This window comes from Papio anubis, chromosome 6 (genome assembly GCF_008728515.1).
Source record: "Papio anubis isolate 15944 chromosome 6, Panubis1.0, whole genome shotgun sequence".
NCBI lineage: Eukaryota > Metazoa > Chordata > Mammalia > Primates > Cercopithecidae > Papio > Papio anubis.
The window spans coordinates 95,798,599-95,811,639 of NC_044981.1; the positions used below are offsets into that span (position 1 = coordinate 95,798,599).

The 13,041-nt window shown below is 33.5% G+C and overlaps 1 protein-coding gene across 8 annotated transcripts in view; it reads right to left on the reverse strand.

The window, feature by feature from the left end:
• ASCC3 (activating signal cointegrator 1 complex subunit 3) overlaps positions 1-13,041 on the reverse strand; it is a 384,990-nt gene that overhangs the window by 25,890 nt on the left and 346,059 nt on the right. For all 8 annotated transcript variants that reach the window (XM_003897951.5, XM_017958157.2, XM_017958154.3 and 5 more), the window contains one exon: positions 8,395-8,619. In XM_003897951.5, the coding sequence (XP_003898000.3) occupies positions 8,395-8,619 (225 nt within the window). The remainder of the gene's footprint in view (positions 1-8,394; positions 8,620-13,041) is intronic.

The following is a 13,041-nucleotide window of genomic DNA, read 5'->3' on the forward strand; positions in this document are numbered from 1 at the left end:
CCAACATGAAAAATTTTTAGGATAACTTGGTGCCTACCTGAAAAATGTATTGTGTTTCAGACTCTTGATTTCAAAAGGTTCACAGAACTAGTCTGAGCTTACCTTACCCATGTTTATATATAGTTGTCCTACGGGGAGATTTTATTTAGAAAATGTCTGCATAATGTAAGATTCTACTCCTGTCTACATTATGCACTACATAATTGGACTTCATTATGCTTTTGAAATGCTTATCTGCCTGTCACATAAGTTAAACTATTTAATTTGTTTAGAATGTTTTAAATTGCTACACAACACAATATTCTAAATTTAGGCATGAGGGTTTATTTTTTGTTTTGTTTTTACTCTTTTTTTTTGTCATTGCACTATGGAACACAAATGAAATTCTCTTAATTTATAAGAAGACAGTAGGAGTTAAATTTTGAAAATGGTTGTGATGAGCCATGAAGTTCAATCTTTATAATATAGGTACTGCTCTTTCAGACAAATAGTCCATTTTTGATGACTTCTTATTTTGTTGAAATAGCTTTAACTGCTAATCACTGTGGTTGCCAAATATTTACTTCAGGAGCAAAGATTTTCAAACAAGCATACACGATGCAAAATACCAATCTGGCTTCTAGTCTGTTTTCTGTTTTTGTTTCATTCAGATTAGCTCAGTTTTCTCATCAAAGCAGAATGCTATTTTTGTGTGTGTGTGTGTGTATATATGTATATTTTATTACAAGACCCATGAGCTGCTTTTATGATGAAAATGGTCATTTCTCTGTTCGCTTACACTCAAAGAAGGGTTCTTTGCTTTCTAAACATTTCCGTAAGGCAGGCTAGAAATGTAATACTTCAAATGTTAGATGATTATGGTCTTCTGATAAGAATAGATTCTGCTTGGTATATCCAGGCACTCTCTAAGGTCTAGGGTTGACATTAACAAAGGAATGTACTTCAGAATAGCCGTATATTTTATGCAAATATGGAAATTATTTTAAGAAACAATGACATATTAAAACTGCTTTTCATTTACATGATTTTGAAATAGACTAGAAAGCTTTTCTTATAGACATATTAATATTCCAATCATAACTTTAATTCAATAATATAGTTTTACCAAAAGAAAAATTTGAAAATTTATATTCAGGCTACTGGAATTGGTTATTAAAAGCAAAAGGAAAAAGAAGAACCTTGCTGCTTTCAGTATTACCTGATTTCATTTTTGTAAATATAAAGAGGAATTTTAATTCTACAAAATTTTTAAAACATATATATGTCTATATATGTATATGTACTGTTTTGTTTCCTGTCTTGAAGATTTTAAGTTATGGTTATTGTTTTCAGACTGATTAATTCACATATGCTGTGTTTTGAAATAAGATCCCATTAGCTGTTTTTTGTTTATTTTTTTTTCAATATAAAGTGTTTTCTTTAAAAGTCTGATACTGGTTCATGCCCTAGTGCCTTGGATTTCACATATTTTTCTTTTTAAATGCAAAACCTTTTCAACAGAATAGTGTTTGTCATCAGGTTAGTACTAAACATTTATAATTACTGTATAATTATAAACAAAAACACATAAAAGCTTTGAATATAGTTATGGAGTATTAAAGTTAAGGCTGTTCACTATAATGGCATCTTAGAATTAAACAAAACTTTTACTAGGGCTGAAAAAAAAAGAATATTGCTGCTAAAGTTCTTTAAAATAAATCTTAAAATACCTACAAGTGTTTTGATCTAAAATAAATCTTAAAATACACACAAGTGTTTTGATCTGTTAAAATGTAGGCTGCAGGCTTGATAACATGAGCTGAAGGGCAAATCTAGCCTCTATGACTTCTGAAAAAAAACTTTCCCAAATTAACTCAGTAAACTGACAGCACAACTAAACTTGGAAACACACAGCCCTCTGCTTCTCAGATCACTGAGTTCAGGCTCCATAAGCCATGGTTTCTCTTTTGGCATAACACATATGAAAGTTCAATTACTGGGAAGTTTTGAAGTACATACCATATATAGGAAGTAGTGAGAGTGACTGAGATATAAACACATATTCTTATACTATTTGGCTTAGTATTGTATTTAGATGTTTTTCATTTAAATGAAGATTATTTTTTAACTTGTAGACTGGTGGCGCTTCTTAGAAAGGATCAGAGATATCAGAGCAAGAATAAAAGTCCTGGAATCTCCATTTGGTTTCAGCACAAATTGCCTCAACAAATCACCTTTAGCAGAGCTATTTAACTTCTCTAAAAACCAACTGCTTTGTTCTTTGATTAAAAAACAGTGTCAAGGCTAGGTGTGGTAGCTCACGCCTGTAATCCCAGGAGTTTGAGACAAGACTGGGCAACATGGCAAAACTCTATCTCTACAAAAAATACAAAAAAATTAGCCAGGCGCGGTGGCTTGCACGTGTAGTCCCAGCTACTCAGGAGGCTGAGGTGGGAGAATCCATTGAGCCCAGAAGTCAAGGGTGCAGTGAGCCAAGATGGTGTCACTGCACTCCAGCCTGGGAGACAGAGCAAGATCCTGTTACCCAGGCAAAAACCAAAAATCAAAAATCAAAACCAACCAACGAAACAAAAAACACACAAAAAAGGCAGAGAGGTACTCAAAACACTAGACATTTATCATTAGTTCTGGTTTTGTCACCAAATTTGAAAATTTAGGCAACTCACTTATATTTTTGATACTTTTTACTTTTAATTTTTCCATAAGAGCTAACATGAAGCTTTTCTTTGGTATATCCAGCACAGAAAGGCTGTCATATCACTTACTACATTTTACAAATACATTTTACAAATACATTTTATAGTTAATATGATCAAGAAGAGGATTTTAAAGGTAAAGGGCAAGGACAGTCAATTCCATAATTATGCAATTTACAAATTAGAATATTCTAAACAGATTTTAAAAATTGAGATATGTATAGTAATTTTAACATTTATTTTTGTTAAGGGGGATAGCAAAGGAAATGCTAGTAACAGTAAAATATTAAAAGGAACCATGACAAAAATATCTCAAACCAAAAAATGACACAAATGCCCTTGATACATAATTTGAAATGGGATAGGAGAAGCCAAGGCAGGCTGTATTGTAGACTCTGACTTCAAGCCAGGAGGAATAATTCTACTACAACTACGTTTTTCTTTTGTGAAAGACTACTAGAACACGAGTAGTCAAGACTACAGAGTTTTCATAACCTGGATGATGGTACAAATAAAAGGTAGGCTTCTATGAAATAAAGGGAATAGTTAAGTTACTATGATAAAGCAAGGAAATAAAAGAACTACTAAGAATGAAGATACTAAGATCTATTTCCAAGTCCTGAAATTGTTGTTTACTTTATAAACATTAACTAAAGCACCACTCTTCTAAGGTGTTAGCTTTACTCAGACACCAAAGGTTAAGTGACTTGCCTATGGCCTTATACTAAAATGGCAGCAGAGGAGAATTTACAGTCAGAACTGGTGGCAGATTCCCATCCACAGTTCACAAGATCATGCTGATGTCCCATGAGAGCGGTAGTATAATTTTCAATCAGCCAGCAGAGCTGCGAACTGCTTGAACCCGTACTTTCTAAGGCCAATAGTACCCGCGTATCAAATGAAAACAACAGGGTACAGAATTAGAACTGCCAATCAGTCATTCTCTCCAAGTTTCCCACTGGCAACTCTAATATTCTTTCCTCTTAATGGCTTGTTTACTTTCATACAATTTTGTAGAGAAATTCCAAGAGTGAGAGGATTCAGAATATGAGCTTTTATTTTTGAGATGGAGTCTCGCTCTGTCACCCAGGCTAGAGTGCAGCAGCGTGATCTTGGCTCACTGCAACCTCTGCCTCCTGGGTTCAAGCAGTTCTCAGCCTCAGCCTCCCAAGTAGCTGGGATTACAGGCACCCGCCACCACCCCCGGCTAATTTTTGTATTTTTAGTAGAGGTGGGATTTCACCATCTTGGTCAGGCTGGTCTTGAACTCCTAAACTCGTGATCCACCTGCCTTGGCTTCTCAAAGTGCTGGGATTATAGGCATGAGCCATGGCACCCAGCAGAAGCTGGTTTTCATCTCTTTACAATGCAGCTTCCTTCCAGGTGGCTTCCAACAAGCCAAGTCAAACATTTAAGATGGTCAAAACTAATGCTTTTAACTTAAAATAGAGGAAAACTGCAAACACAAATGTCTAATAACAGATAACTCACTAAATAAATTATGAAATTTTATATGAGGGAATATAGCATAGCCATTAGAAATTATTCTTGAGAACAATGTTTAATGCTATAAATTATTAGGCATTTATAAAATAACATAAGATATTTCTATAAGAAAAAAGTGAATGTGTGTATGTGTAAATTTACCAAGAAAAAGTCTCCAAAGAAAAAAAAGAACTGTACACAACCGCTGCATTTTAGTTAGTATCTGCTTTTTGCAAGAGAAAGGGTTGGTAATTCTAAAACTACACCACTGAATATTCTAGGATTGAGGAGCTAAATAAATATATCTTTATTAACTATACTGTGACACCTTACAGGTAGAAAGAGGAGTTATTAATAAAAAAGAAGGAAGACTAAGTGAACCCTTTGGTCTTAGATTGAAATACAAGGTATAAGAATGATAAATATAGATGTTTTTACACACACATACACATGTCCATGAGAGGTAAATGGGCACGCAAATAAATATAAATCTCTGTGTATACATACTTACATTTCCTTGTTTTGTACACAGAGAGGGCCTAGAAGCAAAGACCCCCAAGTAGCAGTGGAATGCAGAAAGCACCCAGATTTTCTATTTTTGAGACAGGGTCTTGCTCTGTCACCCAGGCTGGAGCACAGTGGCTTGATCATGGCTCATTGCAGCCTTGACCTCCTGGGTTCAAGCAATTCTCTCACCTTGGCACCCCCTACCGTCCACCACCACACCTAGCTAATTTTTAATTTTATTTTTGTGGAGATGGGGTCTTGGCCTCCCAAAGTGCTGAGATTAAAGGTATGAACTACTATGCTCAGTCCAGATTTTAGTTTCTACAACCATCTCTAATAAAAGGAACCAAGGTTCTTATAAAAAAAAAATGGCTGATTCCAAGGCTGGGGTGATGGGGTGACAGCACAAGATGCCAGAATGCAAGGTAGTATTCAAGAAACAGTGCGGTGAGTCTATGCTTATATAAATAAATAACTGAATAAAGTAAATAAATGGGGAAGAAGGGAAGTTCTTCCTTATCGTATAATTCCAAGAATCATTAAAATAGAAATTCACAATAGTAATTGTTCTGGGCAAATATCACAAATGGATGCTGCAAATAATGTTAAAAACTATGACAAGAAACAGAATATTTATATAATCTCAAAGTTATTTTCCAAAGTATATTTATTAATTACAAAAAAAAAGTAACTAGTGAAGAAGGCTGGCAGACATCACCTCAATTGTATAAAGTCAATATCATTGCCACACACATCTGTCATAAGCCTCCTGATACGATACACTAAGAGGACAAACCATCACTGCTGCCATATTCTTGACAAAGAATACCACAAACTTAAATGTAATCATAACAGGCAAATCCAAACTGTGGGATAATTCCATAAAATAACTGCCTGGTACTCTTCACAAGTGCCAAGAAAGACAAGAAGGCTAAGGCGACATGACAACTAAATGCAATCTGCGATCCTGAATTGGATCATGGTACAGAGAGAGAAAGGGCAATTATTGGGATAAAATTCATACTGACAAAATTTGAATAGGTCTATAGATTTGTTAATAGGACTGGACCAACACTGAGTTAAGATGTTAACTTTTGGGGAGGTTGGGTAACAGGTATAAGAAAATTTCATTGTAGTATTTTGCAAATACTTGTAAGCTTGAAATTATTTCAAAACAAAAGTCTAATTTAAAAAAGATTAAAAATTCATTGAAAAAAAGAAAAGAGCCTCATATTCATGTGAGTGAAGGTATAATTACTATGAATGACTTTAATTTTAGTATGCTGCTTTTCCAAATTATCTACAATGAAGTGTACTATTTTTATAATTAAAGAGAAAATGATTTCTCTTTAGATGCTATTTAGAAGGATCAACCATATTTAAGGAATATAAATATTATCCCAGACACTGTATATAAGATATATATAGATATATATACTATATAAATATATATACTGTATATAAAAATATCTAATAGAGGCTAAAAAGTATCTGGCTGAATCCTTTTCCTTAAAAGTAAATTTAGAAACAGACTCCTTTAAGAAATTTCCTAGATTATTATCTAGTTTTTGAATCATTATTGACTGAGTGCTAAAAAAGAATCAATGAACTGATCACACAATATAGGTTTTAGAAGTAATCTACATACAAAAATTATAACGTACAATCAAAATATCTGTAAATATAAAAACTTAATTTATCTTGCCATTTCTCTTCAACTCTTTCTGACCCCAGAGTTCATTAACAAGTCAGTGTTTGAGAGAGGAAAGGAAGTTATAGGAAACATAAATGAGTATCCAGGGCAACAGCTAAAACTTTAGGACCTTTAACCTTTGTGAAGTGTGACTAATAAGCAGCAGCAAATCACCTTCCTCAATAAGTAAACCATGTGTTAGTTACAAAAGAGTGTAAAAACATGTTATATGTTTATTATAGCCTTACTTCCCTTCCAATTTTTGATAACTTGAGCTTACTCTCTCTTTTTATAGTGCTTCTAGTTTCTAAAACAATAAAATTGTTATTTTTGATAATAAAAACACTTGAGGTTAATTTTAAAACATTCAAACATTTAAGAACAGCATAAAGAAGAAATTAAAAATCACCCGAATTCCTGCTACCCAGATACGGCTACTGTTAAACTTTTGGTGGACACCATTCTGGATCTCCTCTCTGGGTATATATTCATATATAGATATGGACATTCTACACAAATGTAGAGTTCATAAATGGAATTGTAATATTTTGTAGTATTCTAATAACCTGAGAGACACTTAGGTTATTTCCAAGCCTTAACTTTGCAAATCATTTCATAATGTATATTCTTGTATACATATTTATATAGACTAACTTACTCTACCTTTAAAGATCTTAAATCTTTTGAAAATTTTAAAAATGGGTTTTTATGAAAAAAAAAGTTTAAAAACACGTCCAAAAAAGGTATAAAGTAGAAAATCAAAATCCTTTATAATCACAATCCTTTAGGTATTCTTCCCCCACCAAAACCAGCTCCTCTGACAATCATCTCCCAGTAATGTTAGCTCCATGCTTCTAGTTGCTATGGAGAAAAGCCTTGAAATCATCTTTGGTTCCTTGCTTCCTTAAAAACCCTTGTTCAATTCATTAGAAGAGTCTGTTAGTTCTCCTTAGAAAAATATTTAGTATCTGACCAATTTTCATCAACCTTACCCATTACTAACCTGATCAAACCACCATCATTTTATTGTCTAGCACTAGAGCACTTAAGGTATAAAAAGGTAATTAATATGGTTTCAGATTCCACATTGCAACTAACCTTCAAGAAATATCGCTTGTCAGGTTCTAGTGTAGCATTAAAGAAGAATACCCACAATTATCTGAAAAGGCTATAAAAATACTCTTCTCTTTTTAAACTGTTTACCCCTCTAGGCTGGATTTTTTTTCATATACTTCAACTAACACATCCTATTGCAATAGACATTTTATGTTGATTGTAAAAGAAGATATATAAACCTAGTTGATCTCTCATAAGTTGGATATTAAAGATACTTGCAAAATGTAAAAACTGCCATACTTCTCACTAATTTTTTTTTATTGTTTTAACCATCTCTTTCGACCTTTTTTACAATAAGCCTCCTGGATATTCCTTGAATATACCAAGTAACTTCCTACATGAAAACTTTCTTAGTGTTTGAATACACACCTGCAGAGACCCTATGGTTTACTCTCTTCTTTCATTTTAAGTTAAATGTTACCTTACCAGTGAGATAGTTCCTGAATACCATATTAAAAAACAGTACAAAACATTACCCTCCATCTTTCTCTTTATTTATTTTACCATTCTTTATTTTTTTAAAGCAGTTATTTAAAAATGCCAGTTATTACCTATTAATTTATATTCTAAATTGTCAGTCTTCCCCAACTTGAGTGAAAGTCCATAATAGAAGGGACTCTTCTGTCTTTTTCATTATTATATGCTCAGGGCCTAGAAAAGTATCTGGCACATAGTTTGCCTTCAATATGTTTTAGTAGAATGGGTGACTAAAACTGTCATCTTATTTCATTTATATTTGTTTTTACTTTGGAAATTCTCGGTATGATCAACCAGTTGTTTCTCAACAATGATACCATAAAGTTGTTAAATGCAAGTACATTTTATCCTAAAACTAGCAAAAAGAGGGCAGGAATGATGGGAGAAAACACACATAGATATTAGAAGTGACTTTCATACCTGACATACTCTGAGAGCTTGGTCCAAGACTGTTTTGGTATCAGTGTCATAATCTGGGCAGGGTAGCATGGCTCGGCTGAGATGTGCCTGTAGTAGGAGATGTGCTTTGGTGTGAGGGCTGTCAAATGAATGAGGATTTAATTCAATGGGAAGACATTTTGCCAGTTCACTATTCATATGATCTTCATTGTGTCTCACGGGTAAATCTGTATACTCTTCTGCATCCTGAAAAAAAAAAAAAAAAGCCCCACATGGTTGGATCAAAGTATAATTAATGTACTTCTTAGTTCTACTGACATTTAAAACATGGCTCAGAAAAATCATACAATAACTATATCCCTTAGAATTTTGCTTGTTCAATACTATCATAAGCAATGTATTAGTGATAGTGAGTTAGGTACAATCTATGTGAAATTCATGAATGTTCCTTTGTATTTACAGTCAACAAAAATAATAGAGTATTTACTAGTCATCACACACTATGCATGACACTGGGGCCACAGCAGTGAACCAGAAATTGAGAGTTCATCAGGGAAGGTAGATAAAAAAATTCTATAAAGTGTAATAAATGTTATGATACGGTAAAAGTACAGAGTGTTGAATGAAAATTCAGTTTGGGGGACCTTCTTATTTTAGAGGGCAAGGGACAGCTTTCTGAAAAAGTGATGTTTAATTTAAGATCTTCTGAATGAATGGAAGAAATAAGACCGGGCTGGAGAAAGGGGCAAGGACAAGACTGGCAAGATGAGAAAAGGGTAAAGAGCAGAATTAACTTACTATTTATTGTAACCAATTAGATCACACACAGAGTCAGATTGTTCTGGAATGTTTTGATTTTCCATCTTAGATTTTTAGGGTACAGTAGTGAAAAGTAGTCTGCATGATATCAGTCAATAAGTGCCAATTGAAACTACAAGCGAAACTAGAACTGTTGTGTTAAAAAATAGACTGATCTATTTATTAGTGTTTGTTGTGAAACAAAAATAATATTTTCCAAATATGTAGTTATTTGAGATTGTCCATGGATGTTGATATGAATCCTACATCAGACATAGCATTAATTGGATATGTTAATATTCAAACAGGGGCTGGATTTACCCTCCTACTGCAACTGCCCCTTCCTCCAAAAAAAAAAAAAAGACAAAACCTATGAAACAGTGGTCTTCAAGATGCTGAACATAAAACTATGAAAGACAATGATCCCTGATACATAGAAAACAAACCAGGTGAGCCTTAGCATTGCCTCAGCTTACTGCATAGAGAGTTACCATACTGTGGTGTAGTGAGAGGAAATCCAGGTACATCTAGAGGACTCCCTGTATTGAGGTGATGAAGACAGCCTTGCCTAAGTAGTGGAGAGTAATTAGCTCTAGGACAAATATTACTCTAGCCTGCCAAGCAAATTAAAAAAGCAACACCTAAAATGATCAAACAGCTTCCAAGTAAATTAACTGCATTCCAGAACAGAGCTCAAGAAGATTTATAGGAATACAAAAAATATAGTACTCAAGAAGGTGAAATTCACAATGTATGGCATCCAATTAAAGATTATCAACTATGCAAAAAAGCAGGAAAAGAGGATCTATAACAAGGACAATAATCAGTCAATGAAAACTTAGGAGTGACATAGATCTTAGAATTAGTAGACAAAGAAAACAGTTGTTGCAACTGTATTTTACACATTTAAAAAGTTACTGACAACTACTCAATTCAAATTTCTAGAGTTGAAAATTTCTGGAGATGAGATTTTTCATCTCAGACATTTTGTTTTTTATGAATTTTATTAATGGAAGAATACATATTGAAGAAGAAATTCATAAACTTTAAGACATTAATAGAAACTATTAAAAATGAAATACAAACAGAAAAAAGAATTAAAAAAATCAACACAACATCAATGAGTTGTGAGACAACTTCAAGTGGCCCAATGCACAGTGTGGAAGGAAAGGCAGAAAAAAATTTGAAGAAATAGTCACTGGAAAAGTTCTAATTTGATATAAACTATAAATCTATAGATTCAAGAAATTCAACAAATCTCAAAGAAAACTGAAAACTATACAACCATAATTAATCACTACTGAATTGCTCAAAATCAGTAATAAATGGAAAATATGAAAAGCAGCCAGAGGAAACACTATGTTATTTACAGTGGAAGGAAGATAAGAAAGCAAGGTGCTCATCAGAAATAATGCCATAAGGCAACAGTGAAGCAACATCTTTAATTTACTGTAAGAATAACAACTGTCGGGCCGGGTGCGGTGGCTCATGCCTGTAATCCCTGCACTTTGGGAGGCTGAGGTCCGCGGATCACGAGGTCGAGATTGAGACCATCCTGGCCAACACGGTGAAACCCCATCTCTACTAAAATTACAAAAATTAGCTGGGCATGGTCGCGAGCGCCTGTAGTCCCAGCCACTCAGGAGGCCGAGGCAGGAGAATCACTTGAACTTGGGGGGCAGAGGTTGCGGTGAGCCAAGATGTTGCCACTGCACTGCACTCTGGAGACAGAGCAAGAGTCCATCAAAAAAAAAAAAAAAAAAACCCCAAACTGAATAAATAAAAAAAGGAAAAGAAAAACAACTGTCAATCTAGAATGCTAAAATTCAGCGAAAATAAATATTTCAGAAGTGAAGAATTTTCAAACATACAAAAACTGAAATAATTCAGCTGATGCGCTTAATGTTAAAGTCATTGTTCAGGCAGAAGACAAATTATACCAGATGAAAATATGGATCTACACAAAGAAATGAAGAGCACTAAAAGTGGTAATTTCATGGATAAATATGTAATAATTTGTTATTACTATTTTAATATCACTGAATACAAAATGATTGTTTAAACAAAAATAATAAATACACATTATGGAGTTTACAATACATGCAAAAGTAAGATATATGACACAATAGCATAATTTCTGGTAGGCGAGAAACAGAGGTGTAATATTCTGAGGTTCTCTTATGATACATGACGTCTTATAGTATCATTTGAAGATAAACTGTGATGTCAAAAATGTACACCATAAATCCTAAAGCAATCACTAAAATAGTAAAATGCAAGAGTTACAGTTAGTAACTCATCATAGAGGATAAGAAGTAACTAATCTACTCTCCAAGAACTAAAAACGGAACTAACTACCCCTTGACTGGGCAGCTCCAAAGGAAAAAAAATCATTGTATCAAAAAGGTATCTGTACTTGTATGTTTATTGTAGTACTATTCACAATAGCAATGTTATGGAATAAACCCAAGTGTCCATCAATGGATAACTGAATAGAGAAAATGTGGTATGCGCCATGGAATACTATGCAGCCATCAGAAGAATGAAATTATGTCTTCTGCAGCAATATGAATGGAGCTGGAGAACATGTAATCCCACATGTTCTCACATATAAGTGGGAGCTAGACAATGGGTATACATGGACACACATACACGCAGAATTAATAGACACTGGGGACTCCAAAAGGAAGAAGAGTGGGAGCGAGATAAGAATTGAAAAATTACTTATTGGGTACAATGCTCACTACTTGGGTGATGGGTACAATAGAAACCTAAACTCCACCACACAATACATCCATGTAACACACCTGCACAGGTACCACCCTGAATCTATAAAAAATGTTTTAAAAATAAATAATTAATCCACATGAAGGTAAAAATAAAGAACAAAAATGTAAAGAACATACTTCACACGGAGCATGTGAAGTATGTTTTCATGTCATAATGAAATTAAATTAGAAATCAACAACAATCTCTGGAAAACAAATATGATTATATACTTAAACCTAAGCATATCAACAGTCACATTAAATGTAAATGGTCTAAACAACTCCATCTGAAGTCAGACATTATCTACATAATAAAGCATGACCCAACTAGAGTTGTCCCTTGGTATCCATGGAGGATTGGTTCCAGGATCCCCCGCAGATACTTAAATCCAGATATCCAAGTCTCTTATATAAAATGTGTAATATTTGCATATAACTTACACATATCCTCCTGTATACTTTAAATCATCTCTAGATTACTTATAATACCTAATACAATGTAAATGCTATGTACATAGTTGTTATATTGTATTGTCTGGGGAATAACGACAACAAAGAAAAGTCTATACATGTTCAGTACAAATGCAGCCATTTTTTGGTTTATGAATATTTTCGATCTGCAATTGATTGAATCTATGAATGCAGAACCCATAGACACAGAGGGTCAACTATATATGTTTGCTTACTACCAAACACACACTAATATACATGTATAAATACATGTATATGTGTAGATATGTACATATTAATGTATAGACAGACAAATATGTTAAAAGTAAAGGAATAGAAAAAGATATACTATGCTAACAGTAGTTCAAAGAAAGGCAGAGTGGCTATATTAATTTCAGACAAAGTAGATTTCAGAGCAAAGATTATCATCATGGATAAAGATGGTAACGTCATAACCCTAAAGGAGTCAATCACAAGGACATAACAATCTGAAACATTTATGTTCTGAATAACAGCTTCAAAATCCATGAAAAAAAAAGTGTAGAAGTACATGGAGAAATAGAAAAAAAAAAACAGTATTGCTGAAGATATCAATACCTATCTTTCAAAAATCACAAAAACAAGTCGAAAAAATCAGCAAGAATATAGAATT